This window comes from Pristis pectinata, chromosome 3 (assembly GCF_009764475.1).
Source record: "Pristis pectinata isolate sPriPec2 chromosome 3, sPriPec2.1.pri, whole genome shotgun sequence".
In the NCBI taxonomy this organism is placed as follows: Eukaryota; Metazoa; Chordata; class Chondrichthyes; order Rhinopristiformes; family Pristidae; genus Pristis; species Pristis pectinata.
Genome location: NC_067407.1, coordinates 82,117,049 through 82,143,215, shown reverse-complemented (window position 1 = coordinate 82,143,215; position 26,167 = coordinate 82,117,049). Strand labels below are relative to the sequence as shown.

The 26,167-nt window shown below is 38.0% G+C and overlaps 1 protein-coding gene across 1 annotated transcript in view; it reads left to right on the top strand.

Annotated features, from left to right (window-relative positions):
- ralgapa2 (Ral GTPase activating protein catalytic subunit alpha 2) overlaps positions 1-26,167 on the top strand; it is a 355,144-nt gene that overhangs the window by 134,731 nt on the left and 194,246 nt on the right. The window contains exons 22-25 of the mRNA XM_052010999.1: positions 5,494-5,625; positions 8,765-8,958; positions 13,932-14,030; positions 14,488-14,643. Of these exons, the coding sequence (XP_051866959.1) occupies positions 5,494-5,625; positions 8,765-8,958; positions 13,932-14,030; positions 14,488-14,643 (581 nt within the window). The remainder of the gene's footprint in view (positions 1-5,493; positions 5,626-8,764; positions 8,959-13,931; positions 14,031-14,487; positions 14,644-26,167) is intronic.

Genomic DNA, 26,167 nt, shown 5'->3' with positions numbered 1-26,167 from the left:
CCAACCCCCCCGCCCCCCCCCCCCCCCCCCCCCATTCAAGGAATCAGTCTGATAAATCTGCTTGGCGCTTCCTCTATCACAAGTATATCCTTCCTTTGGTAAGAGAAACAGACCTATGCACTCTTAGTAGATCCTTTTTGCAACAAGGCATCTTTACTCTTATATTCTGACCTAATTGCAATAAAGGCTAACTTACTTGTTTGTCTTCCTAATTGCTCAGTGTGCCTTCCCATTGACTTTGGCAATTAATGTATGTGGCAACCACGTCCATCTAAACACCTTTGAATATCTTACGATCTAAAAAAATACTCTCATTCACTATTAAAGTGGATGAAACTGCGTCTTGCTACTACTCCATCTGCCATACCCTTGACCACTCACTTAGCCTCTCTTTATTTCCTTCAAGCCTCTTTGTATCCTCCTTAGAACTCAGTGCCACACTGTTTAGTAACATTACTAATCATGGATATGCTATACTTGGTCTCTTCATTCAGATCATTGATGTTGAATGAGCACAGGTGAGGCCCCAGCATCAATCCCTGCAGCATCCCACTAGTCCCAGTCTCCCAACCAGAAATAACCCATTTAATCCTACCGTTTCTGTCCATTGGCCCACACCAATTGCTGAGATACCTTCTCTGTTGTGTTTTGTACAATAAAGGGATATATATTTATCATAAATTATACATTATTTAGATGTTAGCCATTGCTTATTTACTGTTGCAGCATTTAATGCAGTTTTCCAATCTACCATTGTCAAATCATACTCCATACCTTTTAAAAATTTACTTCGATTTGACTTAAGATCTTAGTTTCTGATCGAATGAAACCACTTTAAATTTTTTATGTAAAGTATATTACATTATGATATCCTCTCTGAAGGTCCCTTTCTCATTGCAACACTTTCCCTTCTGTCTTCAACCATTGCCTTCTCCAAGGTCATTATGCACACAAAATGCATCCAGGTTCCTTGACACCATTCACTTTAAACTTGTATTGCAGACCTGCATTCCAGCTTGTGCTATAAGTGATTTTGTCTTGCACAGATCATGGTTTTCTGCCCATTTGCTATAATAGGAGAAAAATTGCATATTAGTGACTGGTGGAGTGGCTTGGGCAGAAAAATCCAAGCTAACACTCCATTGCATTTCTAAATGGATGTTGCATTGTCAGAAATGCAATTTCTTGGATGAAATGTCACTAATGCAAATGGTGGCAATCCCAGGAACTTAGTCGAATCTTTCTGCTCCGGTTATTTCTATTTGCATCTGAAAATGGCAGTCATCCCTAGGAGTGGAGGTGAAAACTCAGATTTCCTCCTTTGCATAGCAATGACGTTCAGCACCTCTTGTCTCTCTAGTATTTTTTTTAAATGACTTAACCTTGACAGAGAAAGATACCAGTTTTCAGTGGGAGTCTTCAGGGCTCCCTTGTTCCTTTAACGTTCTTCACCATCTCTCAGGCTATACAACAGTTCCTGTTACACCAATGCCTGGATTCCTCATCGATGCATTGGCAGGCTCCCTCTTGTGGCCTTTTCAACATGTGTATCTTTTGCAGTAAATGTTACTCTGTTACCTTTTTTTGAGTTATTTCTATGAACTTATGATCATGCAGTTATTTCAGAAATATGTTGGAACATTGTTTACCAGAGGGGAGAAGTTGAGAGTATGATAGATACAAAAGAAATGTTTTAGTTAACCTAAATGAGGTCAAAAGTGCAATGGCTCAATTAAATGATGCTAGGATCCTGAGAGATCCTCGGGAAATTATATTTCAAGGCTCCATTGAGTTTGGATGTGTACTGGAGCACTGAAAAGCAATCAGTTGTCAGTACCCCAGTCTTTTTTGTTTAGAAAGAATAAGGAGATGGACTTGATTCAAGTAATTAAAGGCTAGTTAGCACTTTTTACAGAAATTGTAAAATGTTCAATTAAAGAAGTTGTCACATATAAAGAGATAAAGAAAATAATTAAAAGTTGTCAGAATGAATTTCATAAAAGAAAAATCTTCAGAGTTCTTTCAGCTAATGACAGATATAGCTGTTGGGTGAGAGCGACCATATGGTATACAGACCATCAAAGGCTTTAGTAAAATGAAATGCCATTTAAGAAACTTTTGGAGAAACTACATGCAATTAGAGCATAATTAATTTCCCCATCAGTGATGTTAAGTTCACTTATAAACTGTTGCCAATTTGTGATATGAATCTTTCATAAAACATTGTCAAACGTAACTATTTCCTTCAATATTCTCAAAATTAAAACATTTGGCTGAGCTTTATCCACCTTTTTCCCTTTATACCATTTCTCTTGAGTTCATATCCAATTAATTTGAGTTTCGGTTTCTCTACCATTTAACTGGCAAAGCCACTCCTTAACCTTTAGGGGGAAAATAGATCCAAAATATCTGTTCAACCCTCTTGCACCTGTAATTCTTTCTAGTTATCCTATTTATTCTAAGCAAAAAGTACGTCTCTATCATCCTGACCATGTTCAGTCATTCTTTTGTATATTCATTTTGGCTGATTCAATATTTTTATGTACATTTTAAACTTTCCCTTTGAATTAACTAATATATTAAATAACTTGTTAGGAATGCCATTTCCTTAACTGAGTTCTCACACGCCATGAGAACTGTACCTTTTCTGTACCTTTCTTGGGGAAATGTACAAGTTTTCACATGTATGGTAATTTTGTTTATTACTCTGGTAATTACCAATTACTCTGGCAATTTTCCAATACCAGAGGGCATGCATTTAAGGTGAGAGGGGGTAGGTTTAGAACAGACATGAGGGGTACTTTTTTTTACTGAGAGAGTGGTGGATGCCTGGAATGCATTGCCTGATAGGGTAGTGGAGGCAAATTCATTGGGGGCTTTTAAGAGAGGCTTGGATGGGCACATGAATGAGAGGAAAATAGAGGGATATGGGCATTCTGTAGGTAGGAGGCATTCAATAGCTGTGACGGCACAACATTGTGGGCTGAAGGGCCTGTTCTGTGCTGTACTGTTCTATGTTGTATATGATCAAGATTTTCTTTATGACATCCCACTTCCATATAATGACAATTCTCATCAAGTAGCTATCTCTTCATTTAAGTCTCTGGTCTCTCTTCATTTCTGTAAATCAAGCACTGTTCTACCAGCTTTGTACAAACCCTAAATTTGTTATAGTTGCATATTTTAAATCATAAATATCTTTAAACTGCATCAACAAGGTGCCTAGATTCAAAATTCATAAAGTATGTCAAGACTAACACAAACTTTACAAATATATTAGAAGAGAAAGGGAGTTAAGAATAATATGGGCCCTTTAAAGACATATCAAGATAATTTTAGATAGTATTCAGTATATTATTAGTTAATGTGTGCAAGAAAATAGTATCTTGAAAAATAATTGCACCAAAGACTGACATATTCAACAATGATGGTTTCAATCCAGCCCAATTGTGGAGATAGGTGAGAAATGCCCATAATTTGCCAAAGATCTCTTAAGAATTTTCTCCTTTAATTATAACTGTATTTCTTAAGATATATGAGAGCAAGAATGAAAAACAAATTATAGACATCTTGGTTTACTATCTGTTGGACATGTTGGTTTAATATCTGTTGTGGAAAAGCTGTTAGAATCTGTAAATACGTGTAGATTCCAGCATTTTCATTCCAAACAGATTTTCGTAACATCTGTCAAAGGTAGACATATTGAATCATATATAGATGCTAATTGACTATTTATGAAAACTTTTTAAATGATTGTGCAAAATGTTAACTATTTGATATTTAATTGCAGAAGAAACACTTAGTTGTACCATTGAATTTTCATTTTTAGTCTTTTCCTAGTAATGACTTCTTCAGAAAATCACTTCAGAGTTTGAAAACTACGCACTATGAGCATCATACATTGTTATGAATGTTCCCCAAAAAATGAGGAATAGAATTTCATTAATGACAGTGGAATGGATTGGCAATTAAGATTAGAAAGTCGGTATTAAAAGTTGGGCATTACAACTTTTCCAGTAATTCTTGTATTTATTACAATTATTATGATCTATTTCACTCTCATCATTAAATAATGGAATAGAAATGGTGGAATTATTTTTAAACCAGAATCAATGTTCTAGACACTTGATGTAAAATTGAGTGTTTCCATTTGTGTGGCTGAATACATTGATCTTGAGATAGGCAATTTCTGACAAACACTGATCTATGACACACAACATTTTGCTTTGTATTTCTTTAACAACAATTATTAAGCACATTTACTGCTGAGAGTGGGTTAATAAGTATTATAAATTAATAATTATTGTAAAATGACCATTTGTTAGCATGAATGTAGTGGACCACATGATGCAGATGTATGAGGAAGGCCTTTCAACTCATGCACACAAAGATCATACATTTCCTCTTATTCCCTTTTATCCCATTATGGAATGTAACTATTTCTTAAAACTACCCGACAAAGAAACCTATTCAATGTTTTAATCACTTGTTAAAAAAATGCTTCCTGACAGCAGTGCTAAATGTACCTTTAACGTAATTTGAATCTGTGCCCACATGTTGGAGTTTAATTTGATGTTGGGTTTTGGACATGCCCTTTTCTGAGCTTTTATTATCTTAAGTGTTTCTCCAAGGTCACCTCTCATTTGTCTCCATTCAAGCCTGAAAACTTGGAATTCATTACATCTTTTATCATCAGGACAATGGCCTGATAGTGACCATACATTAAATTTTATTATTAATTTTAATTATATATTTTGGCTTAATTATATAAATATTATATGAACATTAAGTATTAAAATCCTTCTGGCAAGAATCATGGATTTTTTGAAAAAAATGTATAACTAGTAGAATTAATTTATGATCCTAGACAAAGTCACGTTCTGTTGTGGGATCTCTGAGATTTTAAGAAACTTTTTTCTGACTCGCAGTCCATAATTATGTTTGTTTTATATGGCTGTAGATATTTGTGACCTTGCTCCTCTTCCTAAGCCCATAGGTCAGGCTTGCTTGTGATCTTTGGGTCACCTTGTACCTTGGTAGCTGGAATTGGACATAGAGTTGCACTTGTGAAAAATAAGACCATTGACCATGATTTTGAGGGAAGAAAACTTCTCTGTTCTGTGCACAATATATTTTGAAACTATCCTGATCCTTGCATTTTAAATTAATGTTTTTAATTTTATTTTTGAAAAAATCAGCACTTTGCAACAATAATAAATGACCGCAACAAACAAAATGCTGGAGGAACTCAACGGATCAGGCAGCATCTGTGGAGAGAGTATTATCGAGTTGTCTTCTGACGTATAATTTAGTGTTTCTGAAATTTATGTGAATCCAATTGACGTAGGAGATTATTTTAGAAATGATAGAAGAGCTTTAAGTTTTTTGTTGATGTATATGCTTTATTCAAGATTACCTTTTGCATTTTGTAATATAGATTCGGTGCATTAATTCAGGCAACTTCATGATATATATTTTTCTATTCCTTCTTAGGGTCAGGTACTGCACTTTCAACTTGTGCAGAGCCACAACTTCCCAGCATTTCTTCAGTTTACTCCATACAACCTGAACCTAAGGATTCACCCACACTCTTGGATGAGAAGTTGCAAATTCCTGATGATCTGGGTACTTTATTTGTTGATTCTACAAATTTTCTCTCTTAATCTTCCTGTTGAAGGAAATTTAGTTGCCTGCTTTCTGAAACGAAATGGTTCAGATGTTTTGTGTAAACAATTTTGTTATTTTCCTGCAGCAATGAGAATTTGAGAAGGTAAAGGATCATCACATTGTAGTCAACAGGGCAAGCAACTGTGTAAAAATTTTAATGTTAAAGTGCTTGAATCAATGCTAAGTCAATCTGCAATAAAATAGAAAATCAACAAACCAGAATAGTGACTGCACAGTTATAAGCAGAGGACAGTTAGTGGAGCCTATTTGGTCTAGCTATTAGCAATGGTGGTTAGACTGAAATAGCAATGTAAAGAATTTACATTAAGACTTGACATGATTAAAGCCACACTGTTAACAGAGAGGGAGCAAGTTCTGGGGCAGACAAGTACACTCTGAGATGGCCAAAATCTAAAAATCTGTTCAGTAGAGGGAAAGGTGCTGCTGGGGTCACCCCTCCTACATAAAGATTGGAGGGGAATATGACCCCCAGTACCACTGAAGTCCTGAATCAGACCAAATGAAGACATCATAACCATTTTGGCTTGTTATTACCTTGTTTGCAATAATTCAGAGAGGAGTTCCATAATCTATTAATTGTAGGTAGTAATTAAGAGAATTGTGTATTTGTACCAAATTGTTAAGTTCTGTAATAATTTGCTGCTTCCATCAGAAGCATGGTAGCATTGCCATCTGACCGGAAAGAACGTGAATTCAAAACAACAGGTGGTGAATGATACTTCCTGTCCATGTATGTAGGAACTTGCACTTTGCCTGCATGTTTAATGTTACTGAATATTCCAAAAATAGCAAAAAAGTTGGCAAAGGGGTGTTACACCAGACTGGCAATTAGGCAAGTTTGGTATGTGACCAAAGCTGTGGTTGAAAGTGGGGAGGGAAGGGGTGGGGGGGGGGGGGGGGGGATTTAAGGAGGATTCTGAATGTCTGGAGGGATGTAGAAGGATGAAAAGTTTTAGCAAGAGAATTCCAGCAGAGGTAAAATGGAAAGTAGGGAAATACCACAAATGAAACAGTGAGGCTGCAGAAAGGAAAGGAAATATTTTGAAATCGATGAGCAAGACGAAGTTGTTGCTGATAGAAGAGGATGAAGCAATATCAAGTGATACACCATTTGGAATAAGGTGATAACATCAGACTTGGCTAAGTTTGGAATCTGTGTGGTTTAGAAATTAGAAGAACTGAAAATGTCAACTGAAATACACCCGCTGAGATTGAGATGGTGGTGTTGGTCCTGGGAGCAGTGCAATAGTAGAGTTAATCATTGCATTATCAATAAGTTTCAGTTTCAACAATATGAAATTCAATATCAAAACAAAACTGAGTTATGGTGCTATTTGTTAAGATTAAGTTATTATTTCTGGTTTATGCAAGCATAAGCTAATACCTCAGCATTCCTGCCAGCACCGACCTGCAATAATATGACTGTGATGATGTGACAGCTGTAGTGGAGAAAGTTTACATGCCCTTTGAGGATTCTGCTGCTTGATCTGCAGTTAAATACAATAAACAATGTATCCTTGCTTTGCTTATTCAAAGTTGTGCAATTAAAATTGGATATGCAGTTCTCACACGTGCTTAAAAATCAATGCATTCACAGCTTTGGAGTTGATCAGAAAAAAAAAGAAAATCAACTTTTTTTCTCACTGAAAAATAACATTGAAGAAAACAAACCTGGTGCTGCAGAATGCCACCAGATTAGAATAGTGTAGAAAACAAGACTTCTCCAAACCCAGTGTTTTTGGGAAAGAAAGTGCTCATGAGAATAAATAGCTGTAATGAAAATTTGTTTGTAAAGCGTGTCTCAAGCCTTGTTGCACAATTGCATATGTCAGCTACTGCATTACAATTTTTGTAATATACATTTCATTGCAAAATTGAGTGGTAAGGTATTAACTTAAAGAAGCAAGTCTTAAATATGTATATGGGAAAAGAAACAGTTGATATTTCAGGTCAAGGGCCCTTCATCAGAATTGGAAACGTGAGAAGATGAGCATGTTTTAAAAGGATGAGGATGGAGAGAATATCCCTGTTCAGATAGCAAGGGCAGCCCTGAGCTTCCAGCTTCCTGTCACTTCATTTCTATGTCCCACTCCCACTCTCACCCTTTGTCTTTAGCCCTCTACATTGCTCTAATGATGCCCAACATAATCTGGAGGCACAGTACCCTCTTCTTTTGTCTGGTATATTGCAGCCTTTGGAACTTACTATTGAATTTATTGATTTCAGGAAACCTGTCTGTTATATTGTTTTCGCTGTCTCTTGCATGCTGTCTCCCCTTTCTGCTTCAATCTGTTTCATTTTTCTCCACATCCAACCTGGTTAGTAAGGTAATTGTTATCTTTACACCTTTGATCGGCACCCTATCACACACCTTCTCTCTGTTTATTCCATCTCTTCCCCACTCTGCAACTTAAATTTATTTTCTAACTTTCCCAGTTCTGTGAATAGGTCCTTGACCCAAAATGTGAACTATTTCTCTCCCAACTGATGCTGCCTGACCTGCTGAGTGCTTCCAGCATGCTGTATTTTTGTTTGGATTCTCAGCATCTGCAGTTTTTTGCTCCAGTCTATGTATGTCCAGTTTATATGAGTTGGCATGGTTAGTCCAAAGGTAATTCAGTTGGCAGTGTTGTCATGGAATTGTACTGTTTCTATCTGTCATGATTTCTCTGAACCAAACTTTAAAATATTCTGTTTCATTGAACCATTCTGTTTGAATATGGTTAGGAGGGAAGAAGGTTTTGTAAAAGAAGCTATACATTTTCATATTCATGGCTATGTACATCATATCCTATCCTCTAGGTATTTTTGAAGGTTTGGACTTGCAATATATTTCAAAAAGAGAGACATTTGACTTCTGTGATTCAGTGTTTAACAACATGAAACAAATATATTATCTATATTTGTTGTACTTTGATTCCCTTGAGTTCATTTAGCCTCGTATATTGCTGTTGAACTCTGAATTGACTAATAATTTATGAAGTGCATGATTGTTATGCAAGAACTGCAGAACATATGGTCAAGGAATTGAGCTTGCATGATCTACCTTCTGATCTATCTATGTTTCAATTGACAGAGAGTAGCGAATACCTTGCAGATGAATGCAGTATCATTGCTGGAGGAAACCTCACTGGTTGGCATGCTGATGCAGCTGCTGTGCTATGGAGAAGGATCCTGGGCATTTTGGGGGATGTCAATTGCATACGCAGCCCTAAAATTCATGCCATGGTTTTTGAATATTTAAATGAACTCTGGCACAAACTAGCTAAGGTACCTTTATGTTTTACCAATTTTTTGAGTATCAATACATATTCTCAGTGTGTATATTTATAGTTCTCTCACTTCTGGGATCTGGGATGTAGGCTGTTATAAAAGTTATCTTGTTAACATATCGCCAAACTCAATTTCAAAACTTCAAAATGACCATCCCAATTACCTGATATTTAGTAACATTCTTGACTGGCACTTAATCTAACAATTATCCTTAAGCACTTAGCTTTTATTAAACATTTCATTATAGAGTCACAGTGATACAGCACTGAAACAGGCCCTTCTGTCCTCCTAGTCCACTGATCAGTGTTGTTCCATTGGGACAAACCAGGAAACGATAGGCCAGTGAGCCCCAGATCAATGATGAGGAAATCATTGGCAAAGGTTCTTAGGGATAGGATTTACTCACATCTGTAAAAGCATAAACTTATCAGGAATAGTCAGCATGGCTTTGTGTGGGGGAGGTCATGTCTTACAAAGTTGATTGAGTTTTGTTTTGAGGAGGTGACGAAGATGATTTATGAGGGTAGGGAAGTGGATGTCATCTATATGGACTTCAGTAAAGCATTCAATATGATCCCTCATGATAGACTGATCCAAAAGAATCAAGGGATTCATGGAGACTTGGTAGATCAGATTCAAAATTGGTGTAGCCATGGAAGACAGAGGGTTGTGGTGGAGGGGTGTTAATCTGATCAAATACAGGTCTGTGACCGATGGTGTTCTGCATGGATCAGTGCTAGGACCTCTTTGAACAAAAATATAGGAGGGTTGATTAGTAAGTTTGCAGATGACATGAAAATTTGTGGAGTTATGGAAGATTATTAAAGGATACAGCAGGATATGGATCCATTGGAAATATGGGATGAGAAGGGGCAGATGGCATTTAATCCGGACAAGTCTGAGCTATTGCACTTTGGGAGGTCAAATGAAAAAGGAAGGTATAAAGTAAATGGCAGGACCCTTAGGAGCATTGATGTACAGAGGGATTTTGGGGTGCAAGTACATACCCCACTGAAAGTGGCAACATGCTTAGATGGGTGGTAAAGGTGGTGTATAGCATATTTGCTTGTATTGGTCAGGACATTGAGTATAAAAGTTAGCAAGTCATGTTGCAGCTGCGTAAAACTTTGGTTAGGCCACATTTGGAGTATTGTGTGCAGTTCTGTTGCTGCTTTACTGGCAGGATGTAGACACTTTGGAGTGGGTGCAGAAGAGGTTCACCAGGATGTTGCCTGGATTAGAGAGCATTAGCTATAAGAAGAGGTTGGACAAACTTGTATTGTTTTCTCTAGTGTGTTTTAGGCTGAGGGGCGATCTGATAGAAGTTTATAAAATTATGACTGGCACAGATAGGATAGATATTCAGATTATTTTTCCCAGGGTGGAAATGTCAAATACCAGAGGGCATAGCTTTAAGGTGAGAGGGAGGGAAGTTTATTGGAAATTTGTGAGGCAAGCTTTTGTTACGTGGAGTGGTAAGTTCCTGGAACACACTGCCAGGGGAGGTGGTGGAAGCAGATACAATAGCAACACTTGAGATATTCAGGCATGCATATGAACAGGAAGGGGATGGAGTGATATAGATCATGTGCAAGCAGATGGGATTAGATTAAATTGGGATCATGGTTGACACAGACATCATAGGCTGAAGGGACTGTTCCAATGCTGTACTGTTGTATGGTCACTTGGAGGAGATCCATGAGTTCACTGAATGTAAAAACTCCACCTGAGGTCAGGACTGAACCTTGGTCTCTGGAGCTGTGAGGCTGCAGCTCTACTAGCTGTGCCATGGCATGCATTGTAAAATTTTTGCTTAAACATAATTTCCCTTTTTCAACTTGGATCGCTGAAATCCTCTGTCTTTAAGGACCACTGGTGGTATGTACCAACCATAATGTCATAAAGCTGGCTGAGCAACTAATCATATGAAAGAATTCTTGCATTTGGCATATTGGGAAGGCAATTTTAAGCTACATATTAAATATTTTATGGAATGCATTATAATGATTGAAACCTGAGATTAAAATAGAAACTGAATTTGAATAGACGTTTTAGGTTATTTTTAAGGTGTTATATTTTAAAATATTTGTGAAGGAGTTAAAATCCATGCAGACAAAGTTAGTGTTTTCTGATGAGAGCTTATTAAGTTGTAATAATGGTTTTATGCACAACTTAAAAAGTAGCTTGCACATTATGCAGCAAAGGTCTAATATTTGGTCTCACTAAAGTGCTTCTGGAATTCAGAAATATCTCCAAATTTTGTGCATTCATTGATTTTGTTTGATTGAAGTGGCAAAGACTTCAAAACAGTGCTGGCTGTGGAGGTGCACTAACAGCAACTTAGGATTTTACACTTAAAACTATGCATGTGCATATGTCCCAAAGTTGCTGGCTGCTTCATGTGAAATGATAGAGAATTCTGATGGTTTTACTGTCACTGCAGCAACAAAATACAGACCACAACAGGTTTTGGTTTCATATAAAATGCAGCTTGCACTCATTTAACATAAGTGTCCTGAGGGAACTTTGCAGAGCCTGTCAATTATGTTCCTGAGACCATTTGTAATGGTTTGCTTCAAGGAATAAAGGCCTTCTGGAGACTTGAAGATGGAGAATACTTGGGTATTCTGACTGTTTATATGTTTTTTGAATATGTCCTAGAGGTTACAATTAAGTTATCTCTGCAATTTTCTAATTTTTTTTGCTGTTTTGTTTATGCGTACAAAAAGAAAGAAATTTGAAAGCAAACTATATTGAGACTTGAGGCAAAGGTGCATTTAACACTGCCTTAGTTTTACCAGAGATTGGAAAATGTTACACATAATAGGGGCACCATGTATTTAAGTGTATAGAAACACAGAAGTCACCATACAGAAGGAGATCATTTGGCCCACCCAATCCATTTCTGTTCTTACTCACCATACAGCAAATGGTTATAATCTCCTTTCCTCGTTCTATACCCCTTGTCCTATACCCCTCAAGCATCTTTCCTATCACCATCTATCCAGTTATGAATGTTAACAAAATTTCTGCCTCAGTCATTAACATCTAAAGTGAATTCCACATTTATCCAGATCCTTATTCAAAAGTTTCTCTCTGCTTGAAACTCCTTTCATTTAGTTTAGTTTAAAGGTTTCGTCCTTTTCAACTGTGAGAATTGCCATGCTCTCCTCCTTACCATATGCTCTAATGAAAAATAGTCCACTTTCCACATCTTCCTTGCATTTATGGCTTTATAGCTAAAATTTTGCTATCTGAATAATGAAGAGTAAATGGATTTATCTACGAAAGATTAATAGCAACAGAAAATGTTAGAAATACTTAGCAGGTCAGATAGCTTGTGTGGAGAAAGCAACAGTGTTTCAAGTCCATGTGTGTTAATTTATTTATGTTCTGTCTCTAGTTTTATGATCAGTTTATGGCAACTCTGTCTCCTGCAAAAAAAAAGTGAAGTCAGAAAAGTCTCAGAATCCTTTTATAAATATACAATTTTTTTTAGAGCAGCTTGGCTCATGCACACACAAACTATCCTTGTACAGTTCTATTTACTTTGGTGTAAAAACTTTAAAATGCCCCTGTTTAGGACCAATGCTTTGTTCCTGTTTCTAAGTGATAGAAAAATAAGATTAAGCACAAAACAATGAAAACTTCAAAACAAGGTCCCACATGGGAGGTTAGTTCAGAAGGTTCAGACACTAGGTATCCATGGAAAGGTTGTAAACTGGATTCGAAATTGGCTGCATGGGAGAAGACAGAGAGTGGTAGTGGATGATTGTTTCTCAGACTGGAGGCCTGTGACTAGTGGTGTGCCTCAGGGATCTGTGCTGGGGCCATTGTTGTTTGTTGTCTATATCAATGATCTAGATGATAATGTAAATTGGATCAACAAGTTTGCTGATGATACTAAGATTGGAGGCATAGTGGACAGTGAGGAAGGCTTTCAAAGCTTGCAGAGGGATCTGAACAAACTGGAAGAATAGGCCAGAAAATGGCAGATGGAATTTAATGCAGACAAGTGTGAGGTGTTGCATTTTGGAAGGACAAATCAAGGTAGGACATACACAGTAAATGGTTGGGCACTGAGTAGTGCAGAGGAACAAAGGGATCTGGGAGATCAGATACATAATTCCCTGAAAGTGGTGTCGCAGGTAGACAGGGCTGTAAAGAAGGCTCTTGGCATCCTGGCATTCATAAATCAAAGTATTGAGTATAGGAGTTGGGATGTTATGGTTAGGTTGTATAAGACATTGGTGAGGCCAAATTTGGAGTATTGTGTGCAGTTCTGGTCACCTAACTATAGGAAGGATATTTGTAAGATTGAAAGAGCGCAGAGGAGATTTACTGGAATGTTGCTGGGTCTTCAGGAGTTGAGTTACAGGGAAAGATCGAACAGGTTAGGACTTTATTCCTTGGAGCGCAAAAGAATGAGGGGAGATTTGATAGAGGTTTACAAAATTATGAGGGGTATAGACGGAGTTAATGCGAGTAAGCTCTTTCCACCTAGATTGGGAGAGATAAGTACGAGAGGACATGGCTTTAGGGTGAAAGGGGAAAGGTTTAGGGGGAACTTCTTCACTCAAAGAGTGGTGGGAGTATGGAACGGGCTGCCATCTGATGTAGTAAATGCAGGCTCACTCTTGAGTTTTGAGAATAAATGGATAGATACATGGACGAGAGAGGTCTGGAGGGTTGTGGACTGGGTGCAGGTAAATGGGACTAGTGGAATACTGTTTTGGCACAGACTAGAAGGGCCGAATGGCCTGTTTTCTGTGCTATAGTGTTCTATGGTTCTGTGGTTCAATTGTTAAATAATTCTTCATAAGAATTCTTACAGGCGTCAGTAAGTTCCTACAATATTGTGCATATATCACGTTTTTATTAATCAGAGCTGGCTGATTGGATGTATTGTTCTTGGGTTATTTGATCCTTTAAACCAGATTAATGAGACCAATCTTTTGATTTTTTTTCAGATTAGAGACAACCTTGGTATCAGTTTAGATAATCAAGTTTCACCACAATCTCCAATTCTGATTCCACCTCTTCGCATGTTTATGTCCTGGTTATTTAAGGTAAACTAGTATAACTCATTATTTTTTTTCAACTTGTCCCTTGAAAATTTGAAAGAGAAAAGAAAATTGCTGAAAACAGATTAGTAGCTCAAGGTTTCAAAGAAAATCTTTTTGTATGTAATGTGAATTATAATTTAGGCACTTAGTGTTGAAGGCACAAGGAAAATGGAAAGAAGAAACTTTTGTTGATGGAAGGCTTATTGGCAGTTACATGAATAATGATGACAGCAGGATAACATGTTTTGATTTATTCAAGTGGCACCTGGAGAGAGAAGCAGTTAATATTTCAGTTTTGTGATCTTTCATCAGTTCTGATACATTTTATATAGATGTAAAATTAAATGCGCACAAGTCTGAGGTTGATGGAAGTACATTACCTTTACTTTATAAATTTTGATTACATATTCTGTCTGCATTCATCTGAATAAGTCTCAATGTATTTCTGTAACATCCTCAGGCAACAACCTTGCCCAATGAATACAAGGAAGGAAAACTACATGCATACAAACTAATCTGTGACATTATGACTAAACGCCAAGATGTCTTGCCAAACTCTGATTTCCTGGTGCACTTTTATCATGTGCTGCACAGAGGCATTGTGTGTGAGGATCAGGTAATACAACCATTTCTTTTCTTGAGTTGTAATTTAAGGGCAAAATAAAGTGTGGTGTTCTGGACTTACAGCAGTGGTCTTCTAAATTAATTGTAAAGAACAGTTCTTGCAGAGATACTGACTTAGAAAAGCAATCTACTAAGTGGCAATTTGTTCCCTTTTGCATTGTATTCTAAATATATTGTTCAGATAAAATGTTCAGTACATTTTGGAGCATCTCAAGGATGTCAGTTCCATTTAAGTTTTTCATTGAAGATTTGATCTTAATTATAGATATGGCAATGTGATTTAAAATTCTGTTTGTATTTCTACAGAGTTGGGAATGTTTATCAGAATGCCAAAACCTTAAAAACCAAGTATAAACTGAATTGGCTTAAAACACAAAGAACTATAATATTGTTTACTGATCTGTTTCCTACACACATGAAAGAATAACCAAAAGAATTGATGTAGTTAAAAGCATTATGAACTGGTGTTCCCCTCAGAACCAAAAAATTTGCTGTTGTGGGTTCACGTTGGATGGGTAAACTAGGATTGGCTTCATGGCTTTCTTTATCTGTAATTGCTGTAAATTGCAGCAAAGTCTCTGTGATGGGTGCTTTACAGGGCAGATTTGAAAAACTTGTTTTGGGGTAATACAATATACCACCTGTTGGCAGCTGTATCCTTAATGACTGTACAAGGCCTGAACAATTTGTCAAAGCAAATTTCCAGAGTGACGTGGGTACATGAATTGAATCATACAGCTGTTTTTAGTGAATTTCTGATTAATTCCTAGTGGTCAATACAACTAGACCATTTGTCAGACTTAGTCATATTGACTGATTTAAGTAAAGTCAAAAGACATAAGCTAGCAATCCAGGTGACAAGGACCTAAACACAGTACTGTTTTAGTGAGCTATATAACAATGTCAAGACTCCAGCACAGCCATAAATGTTTTATGATCCAAACTGTAAATTTCTTCTATTACCATCTGGTCCTGGCATTGGAAGCCATGAGCTGTGACACTTTATAATAGCTAGTAAATCGGTATTCTTTATTCTGCTCTAATTTTGTCTCAGTTGGTGAGAAAATGCTCTGAATAGCTTTCCTCTAACGTGACTAGGTTAACTGGCCTTTCTCCACTACAGTGAGTACCAAAGTAACAAGAGATATCTGCCTTCAGCTCACAAATAAAGATAAAAGCAAAAATACATTGGCAGAGTAGTACTCTTTCAGTGTACATCTTTTAACAGTAGCCACTTAATAGTAAATTAGATGGAAACAGATAATAATTATTAATATTGTTAACATTATATGTATACCTTGCACAAAATATATTTGCTGTTTATTCTTGGATTTGGCTAACAAGTAAACAATACTTTGTGCTTAATTTCGTGAATTGAGATGTATTCTGTGTTACATTATTTCTGAGGTGCACACTTGTTGAATAATTGGCTGTTTTCTTATTCTGAATGTGCAGATTTATCCAGACTGACTTTAGTTGGCTCATTTGTTCACTAATTCAAAGGTATTTTCACACAACAACAGTTGTTCGCAGTTATTTAGTACCACTGCCATCCTAACAGCTAGTCAGGTACCTTATCAAACAAAATATGATACTGAGCCATGTGAGGAAATATTAAGACAGATGACCAAAGGTTTGGTCAAAAAGGCCAGTTTTAAGGAGTGTCTTGAAATAGAATAGCAGGATAGACTAGTCTGAGAAGGAAATTTTAGAGTCCAGGTAGCTGACAGCACTGTCTTCAACAGAGAGGTTATTAGGATGGACTCTGAAGGTAACTAAGTGATGAGATGAGGTATAGGCAATGTTAAGATGGTACAAGTAGGTGGCATTGCTGATGAAGTGGATTTGGGTCAGAAGTTCAGATCAGCCATGATGTGGTTCAGCCTTGGGCATTGATCTGGAAGACTGGAGTGAATTTTGATACAAGAACATTGCTTTGATCTTAATTGAAATTCACTCTCATTCAGTACTAGATGTGGATCAGCAGCATAACAAATCACAGATAGTAAAAGGGTTGAGAAATGCATCGATGAAGATAGAGCTGCATATGGCCAATATAAAGATGGAATCTGATGCTATGTTGTATGACTTCAAGCTGTTCTCTTGCATCAGTGCTTTGTCACATTGGATCAAAGGCATCTATTTGTGTGATTATAGATTAAAGAGCCCAAATTAGCAATGTAAATACAGGCAACATTCTCCACGGTAAGAGCTAGCAATCTCTGCTGTAAATTTAGCTTTGCATTGAGTCCTCATTGAAGGTTCGTTGGTATCAAACCATTATTTGCAGAAAATACATGAATAGGATTGAAGGTACTTCTGGATGAGTGTTCCAGGCTTGCCAGTAGCTTGTAATAGTGGTCTCTTGTATGAATGATGTATATGGATGGAGTTTTGAAATTTCACAAAAATATGTGAGAGCACTTTTTTTTCCTTCAAAATAAATTTATGTTTTATTACTCCATTCGACAAAATTGATGCACATTATGTACAGCAAAATCAGGAAATTCAATCTCGTCTTATATGCGCCACTGCTAACCATATCTGGCTTTATTGTCCTTGATCTCCATTTTTAGTATATAGGAAGGGGGGGAATTTGAAGTTCAGGTTCATACTTCTGTGTAATCATGCAACTTTGTCATGGGTGTCCAGGCCCCAGTTTTAAACCCTGTAACAGCAGATGATCATTGTGTTTGTTTACTATATTACCTCTGAAAATGTTGCAGATGGGGTATAGTATGTTTAAGTTTTTGTGGATACGAAGAAGGTTTACGCAAGGGTCTCTGGCTTCCTTTTGTATCAATCACAAAAATCTTGATGTAGGTTTGGTCTCCTGTTTGACTATGATCTGGTTGAGTGACCAGTCCAGGTTACCCCACATTTTGTTCCTCGTCCTGCCAGAGCATTTGTCATGTAATCCAGATCCTTAGATGATGGAATAAATGGTTGTGTGGCTAAGTTTGCGGATGACACCAAGATAAGTGGAGGAGTAGGGAGCATAGAGGAAATAGAAAGAATGCAGAGGGACCTAGACAGTTTAGGAGAATGGGCAAGAAAATGGCAGATGAGATTCAATGTTGAGAAATGTGCAGTTGTACACTTTGGAAGTAGAAATAAGCGGGTAGATTATTATCTAGAAGGAGAGAAGATTGATAGTGCGGTAGTACAAAGGGACTTGGGGGTACTTATACAAGATACCTTAAAAGTTAACCACCAGGTTGGATCGGTGGTTAAGAAAGCGAATGCTATGTTGGCATTCATCTCGAGAGGTATAGTGTATAAAAGTAAGGAAGTGTTGATGAGGCTCTACGGGGCGCTAGTGAGGCCTCATTTGGAATACTGTGCGCAGTTTTGGGCCCCGCATCTTAGGAAGGATGTGCTGACGTTGGAGAGGGTTCAGAGGAGATTTACGAGAATGATTCCAGGAATGAAAGGGCTTAAGTATGATGAGCGTTTGTCGGCTCTTGGACTGTACTCGCTGGAGTACAGAAGGATGAGAGGGGACCTCGTAGCGACATTTAAAATGTTGACAGGTAAGGATAGAGTAGATGTGGCTAGGCTGTTTCCCTTGGTGGGCGTGTCCAGGACCAGAGGGCACAATCTTAGAATTAGAGGGTACAGTTTCAAGACAGAGATGAGGAGAAGTTTCTTTACCCAGAGGGTGGTGAAATTGTGGAACTCCTTGCCACGCACAGCAGTGGAGGCCAGATCAGTGGGGGTGTTCAAGGAGGAGATAGACAGATATCTAAATAGTCAGGGTATCAAGGGATATGGGGATAAGGCTGGCAAATGGGATTAGAATAGTTTTTTTTTTCTTTTCTCTCTTTTTTTCCCACCCCATTTCTTTTTCCCTTTTCCTTGGAGCAGACTCGATGGGCCGAATGGCCTGCTTCTGCTCCCTTATCTTGTGATCTTGTGATCTTGTGATCTTGTGACACAGTTTCTGCAGGATTTGACTGACATCGCAGAACTGGCTGAAATTAGTATTTTGCCTGCCACAAAACAGGAAGTTAGTGCATGATTGAAGGAAGTTAATACTTGGAGTTCTCTGTTGGATTCCAGCCACTTCAGCAAATCTTCATGCCCAAGAGCCTTTTCTTTATTCATTTTTTGGTGTTCAGATGCTGCATCAGGTACTCCCACAATGTTGTTGGGTGGGTAATTCCAGGATTTAGGTCCGTTGACAGTGAAGGAATGAGTTTTAAGTTTCCAAATTGGGACTGTGCATTACTTGGAGGAGGACACACATGCAATGGCATTTCATATTCCTTCTGCCATTTCCTTCTTGATGATAGAGGTTGCAGGTTTGTGCGTTGTAGTTGGTGTAGGCTTGGTATATCCTGGAAAGGAATTGTTTAATTTTGTTGGAGCTGCACTCATCCAGGCAAGTGAAAAATGTTCCATTATACTGCTGACTTGTCCCTTGAAAATGATGGAATGTCTTTGAGATGTCAGGAGATGAGTTATTCACCACAGGATACTTGGCAACAGTATTTATGTAGTTGGTCCAATGGAGATTCTGGTCAATGGTGACTCCCAGGACATTGATAATGGGGACTTGGCTTTGGCAATGCAATTGAATATGAAGGGTACGTGGTAAGATTTTCTCCTGTTGGAGATGGTCTTTTCCTGGAACTTTAGTGGCATGGTTCTAACTTGTCACTTATTAGCCCATGTCTGAGTGATTTCTTATATCTTGAATTAATGCATCAGAAGATTTTCTAGGTATTGCTTACCTTGCATGGATACATTAGTAATAGTACATGTTGCAAGTATTATGTGTGGGTAACTAGCCTCAGTAATAGTGATCATAAATGGCTCCAGACCCATACTAATGTGGTTGATACTTAATTGCCTTCTGAAATGGCTAGAAATGCATTGAGCTGTATCACAATCTACTACATTGAAACAGAACAAATATAAAACGAGATAGATCACCCATCATTGACCAAATAACTGAATTCTGATAAGGCAGATATCCTTGTCAGTTTCTACCTTGAATACATTCAGAGCTGAACCTCCACAGCCCACTTGGGCAGAAAATTCTAAAGATTCAGTACCCTCTGGGTGAAGAAATTTCTTCTCATCACAGTCCTGAATAAATAACCCCTTTTTCTGAGATTGTGACTCTTGGTTCTAGATACCCATGCCCAGGGAATCACCATCCCTGCATTTATCTTGTCAAGCCCTATAAGAGTTTTAAATATTTTAATGAGATTACCTCTCATTCTCGTAAATTCAAGAGAAATAGATCCAGTCTGCTTATTCACTCCTCATGGGACAATCCCCCCCACATCAAGTATCAATCTGGTGAATTTTTGCTGCACTCCCTCTATTGCAAGTATGTTCTTCCTTGGGTGAGGAGACCAGATCTGGACCCAGAATTCCAGCTGTGGTTTCACCAGGGCCCCATGTAATTTCAGTAAGACGTCTTTACTCTTGGAATTAAGGCCAACGTACTATTGTCTTCCTAATTGCTAGCTCTACCTTCTTGATTATTTCCAGTGACTTTTTGTACAAGGTCATCTGGTCCCTCTATCCTCCCAACACTTTTCAATCCTTAACCATTTAAAAAGTATTCTGTTTTCCAATTTTTTCTGCTGAATTGGATGGCCACTTTTCCCCCACATTATATTCCATTTGCCATGTATACTTATTCGCCTTGGCCTGTTTATGTTCCCTACAAGTAGATATGAACAAGGGGATATAGAGACAAGCTAAGTGAATGAGCTGGAAATACTCAGCAGATCAATCAGCATCTATGGAAAGAACCAGAGCCAACATTACAAGTTGATGACTTTTCAATTAGGACTGGCCAGTTCTGACAGAAAGTGGAAAGCCTGATTATCTGAAAGTATTGACTTCTAATCTTGTTCACTAATCTCTTGCATGGTACCTTCCTTGAAGCCTTTCTGAAAGTCCAAATGCACCACATCCATTGTTTTGCCCTTACCTTTTCTAGTCATAACCTCAGCAGGTTTGTCAAACACAATTTACCATTGATAAATCCATGTTTACTCTACCCAATCCTATTACGATATTCTATATGCTTTGTTTCCTTATTTCCAGCTCATTCACTTAGCCTGTCTATATCCCCTTTATTGGTTGAGTTTATTGTCATATGCACAAATACATGTATGCACAGGTGCAATGAAAAGCTTACTTGCAGCAGCATCACTGGTACATAGCATCATATTAGCAGCATTTACAAGAAAAACATAAACTAAATATAAAATATGCACAATTTTTACAAGAAAGAACAAAATTAGAACAAAAAAAAGCAAAGTCCATCTTAGTGCAAAGTAGTGATTAGGGGTGTTCATATCAACTTGTAGGTGAATAAGGATACATGGCAGATGAAATATATAATGAGGGTGAAAGGGCCTTAAAAATAGATTATAGTTTTTTTATGATCGGTGGTTTGTAGTTCTCTATTTTCTCTTTCCCTTTATTCACAAAGAGTCGGGTTATGATTGCTACCTTCCGATCTGTGGGAACCATTCTATAATCTGCGAAGCTCAGGAAGATGGAAGATTTCCATTGCTACCTCTTTCGAATCCTTGAGATGCTTAACCTGGAGATTCACCAACTTTCAATCCCGCTAATTTCTCCATTTTCTTTTTTAACTAATTCCATTTTCTTTCAGCTTTTTGTTCATTCTGGACTTCTGTTCTCCAAAATGTCTCCACAGTTTTTGCGAGGTTTTTTGTTATCTTTTTGGCACAAAATATTTGTTTAATTTCCCTGCCTTTTCCTTATTCTGAAATATAATTTCTCCATCCTCTGTTTGTAAGGAACCCACATTAATTGTGATTTATGTTTTCCAATTTACTGTACATACCAATGTAAACATTTACCATGACTATCTAAGGCTTTGTGGGCTTCAGGTGTTACTGTTTCTACATCTTATCTTGCTTGGTCTGCATTTACTGTCAAGATATCTTAGCAGTCCTGTCTGTATTGGTTCAATCCATAATGCTTTCTACTTTGATGTGCTTTGTTTGCTACCTCCAAGATGCTTCTTTTTCAAGCTCTATATTTAAGTTCACAATCTGAGTTTTGTTTATGCATGTGGTGCAGCTTATTAAGATGGTGTGCATGCTAGGATGACAATTCAAGTACAATCACAGTCTTTGCCAAGTACCACCTGAAGCTGAGGAGACTTCATCAGCAAGTCACATCGTTAGTTTGCAAATGACACTAGGTTCAGAAGAAGAAGAAATCATTTTAATAGGGTGAAGGCCTCCTTTTCAGAAGTTGTCAAGATAAGCGGCATTGTGTTGTGCAAGCAGTTATGTTACAAGTTTTGAGACTTTTTCTTTAAAGTAGAAATCAACATCCATTGGAAAAGAAGCATTATTCCTAGAACATCTTCTGTGTTCATCTGGCCTGTTTCTAGAATCCTGATGAACTTTTACATAAATAATTGAACAATATTAACCAGGTTATTTATCTGACTGCTAAAGTGGTTTAAGTTCTAGCTCATGCAGGCAGCATTGACTTGTGGGTTAAACCGCTGATGCAATAAAAGTAAACTTCTGAATTTCATGGATGTGGATGTGGAGTGCCCTTTCAGCCCCTAAGTTTTCTCTTAAATTGGCAGGAAAATTGATCGACCTTTTCCAAGTGGCAATTTATTTACTGAATAGAAGTTTTCTGAAGCACTAGCTATTAATGTTCCAGAATGATTTCAAATGGGGCCTGAAGAGGACAGTCTTGGAAAACACAGATCAGTAAAGTTCTCACCATCAAGCAGTAGCCTGTTTGTAGAATAAAGGGATGATTCACTCCAGCAGTCTGAAATCATCAGCATTATTCCATTTTTTAAAAATTGAAAACCCTGTTATTGTTACTTCTGTTTCAAACATTCACTCTGCTGCGCTTCACTACTTCAGTGAGAATTTCACAGAATATTGTAGCTGATTATGTTTCATGTGGAGAAGGGATGGGTATTGTTAATTCTTAGAACTCTACCGTTAAAATAATTTCTGTAGTCATTTTCTTGAGACAGTCAAGGTTTAGAAGCCATTACATGGTGGAAAGCACCATTTAGGCTGATTTTATTTGTCTTACTGTTTCAATGAGGAAGGAAGGAGTATTTGTTTATCTAAATCTGGATGAACTGGTTGATAAGGTGCCTGACAAACGGGCAAAGTCTGTGTGACTTTTGTGATCATTAAATTCATCAAAATAGTTTCTGAAATGGTGTTTATTCTTTAAAATGGCCTCCTTGCAGGAGAAGATATTAAATATGACACAGATTAGACTCCCTTTATTGGTGTATTCTTAGTTTGATTATTTTCATGATGCTATTTGTAATGGCGATACTGCTGTTTCTGTGCTTCTGTAGTTGATTGCTGCTTGTTGCTCTGCCCTGAGGGAAAGTATGGATCAACCAACACTCATGGCCTTTTAGTTGCAGGCTGTCTTTCCATCACTATCTTAAGCATTAATGATCATTGCCTCTGCAAGGTAGAGAATCCATCTGGTGGTGTCTGCAGTGGGAGGAAGTGGAAATTTGCATGAAGTTACCTGCCCTTTAAACAGTAGTGTGGCTTGGCATGAATGGTTCCGAATGGTTTGAGTCGGTTTTTCTGACCATCAAGTAGAAAGTACCATGAATGAAAGTTTTGTGAAATAGCTTAAGCAAAATCTTTGGTATGCAAGTAATTGGTTCCATGCAAATTGTATCCAGACGATCATGGATGATAGCTTGTATTTCACTCCTGGGTATTTGTACACTCATCTTTTGTGCACAGTGAGATCTTAGCTAACTGGGTTGATCTCATAGAGTTGCAGAAAATCGTGGAGGGCATCGATAAGGTGAATGTACACATCCTTTCTCCCAGGGTTGGGGAATCAAGAACTAGAGGACATACGTTTGAGGTGAGAGGGAAGAGATTTAATAGAAACCTGAGGGGCAATGTTTTCATTCAGAGGGTGGTCCGTATATGGAATGAGCTGCCAGAGGAGGCAGTTGAAATGGGTACATTAAGGGCATTTAAAAAACATTTGGACAGGTACATGGATAGGAAAGGTTTAGAAGGATATGGGCCAAACGCAGGCAAATGGGATTAGCTTAGAAGGGCGTCTCGGTCGATGTAGACCAGTTGGGCATAGGGGCTGTTTTCGTGCTGTATGATTCTACGACTCTAGTTCTCTCTCATGGTCACTGGAGGAATGAGTAATGCTCTGTGGATTACAGAATATCTTGGTAATATGAATTCTTACTAAATGAAATGCATCAGACCAGCATGTTTCATGTTGTAGGATAAATAATAAATGAGGTATGGAAATACTTATATTCTTCGAGCACATGGTAATACATCTGAAGTTTATAAGACAAATGCTATTACTGAACTAGTTTCTGATCATGCATATTATTTTCTGTTTCCTTGTAAATTAACTTATTTCTTTGGGTTGCATAGCAGTACAGCTAGTCAAGCTACTGTGTCACAGCTCCAGTGACCCAGATTCTATCCTGACCTACGGTGTTGTTTAGGTGGAGTTTGCATGTTCTCCCTGTGACCTTGTAGGTTTTTCCTGGGTCCTCCAGTTTCCTCCCATGTCCCAAAGAGGGTTTGTGGGTTAATTGACCACTGCAAATTGCCTCTAGTGTGTATGTAAGTGGTAGAATTTGCCAGGAATTGATGGGACTGTGAGGAGGATAAGCTACAGGGAACAATGTTAGGGAAATGGGATTGCGCTGTGAGCTAGTATAGACTCGATGGACTGAAATGGCCTCTAACTATCATACTGAATCTTTAGTGATTTTTTTTGTCAGGTAGTCTGCGACTATTGTAGAGTATAAGTAAAAAGTTGTGAAATTAGTAATGGAAGTAGACTATTTCAGAAATATCGCATTTGAAACTCTTACATATTTCTTACACAATGCATACTAATGCTCATATGGGAGCAAAAGTAGGCCACTGTTAGTAAGCCTGTTCTGTCATTTAATAAGATGATGGCTGATCTAGATGTAACCTCAACCCTGCGTTGCTGTCAACCTATGGTAACCTTTCACACCCTTGCTTATTGAGTATCTGGATCAGATGACAGAATAGTGCAGTTGTGCATTGTTGATTTCACTTTGAGCAACCAGAGAAGTGTTTTTTGTACTGAAACTTGAGTAGAAGCTTTCCCCTCCTGATATTTATTTTGAAGGAGTTCTTGTTCATGCACAACTTGAAGATAGTCAGCAGGGCATTATTTGTGGAGTTAAAATGCCAGCATGATGATGAGACTGTTGTTCTTGTTAGGTACTGGAAATGGATGTTATCTATTGGTAATGTAATCAATAGAATGTATAGGAAAATAGACCACATGACCCTGATGAAGGGTCTTGGCCCAGAATATCGACTGTTCATTTCCCTCCATAGATGCTACCTGACCCTCTGAGTTCCTCCAGCATTTTGTGTGTGTTGCTGTTAGACCACATGACCCTACGCCAACATTCAACAGAATGATGGCAGATCCTCTACCTCAGGTCCACTTTCTTGCCTGTCCCCCAGTTCTCTTGAATGAAAAATGCCTAAAAATGTCTTTTTCAGCCTTGAGTGCACTCTACTACTGAGCACCCACTTTTCTTTGGGGAAAAGAATCCAAGGAGCCTCAGCCCTCTGAATAAAGAACTCTTCCCTTAACTTGGTCATTATTGCTCAGTTACTTTTCCTGAGACTATGCCCCCTTGTTCTTGACTCTCCAGTCATTATCTATAGGAATCTACCTTGCCAGCCCCAATCAGGATTTTGTATTCCATTGTGGTCATTCTTTAACACTCCAGTGAGTATAGATCCATCTTGCAGACATACACCTGAAGAGCAGGAAAGAACTATGTAGGGAATCTTGAAGTTTACAGTAGTTGACTGTGCAGCATGGGAGATGCACTCATTATGCCGTGACAGGTAACAATCTACATTGGTACTCATTGCCTGAGATATTTCTGTAACCTTAGTGCATATACTGTATATGTATGTGTGTATTACAATAATCCCATCTGCCTGCACATGGTCAGGACTACTCCATCTCCTGCTTGTTCATGTGCCTGTCTAAATGCCTCTTAAATGTTGTCTTCATATCTGCTTCCTCCACCTCCCCTGGCGGCATGTTCCTACCACTGCCTCGTAAATCTCCTTTAAACTTTTCCCCTCTCACCTTAAGTCTGTGCCCTCTAGTATTTGACAATTTCGCCTTGGAGAAAAAGACTCTATCTACCCTAACTTTCCTCTCAAAACTTTATACACTTCTATCAGGTCACCCCTCAGCCTCCAATGCTCCAGAGAAAACAATCCAAGTTTGTCCATTCTCTCCTTATAGCTTATACTCTACAGTCCAGGTAACATGCTGGTGAACCTCTTCTGCACTCTCTCCAAAGCCTCCACATCCTTTTTGTAGTGCAGTGACGAGGACCATACACAATATTCCAAATGTGGCCCAACTAAAGTTTCATATAGCCACAACATGTCTTCCAGACCTTTATACTAAATGGCCCAACTGATGAAGGCATGCTTGCCTTA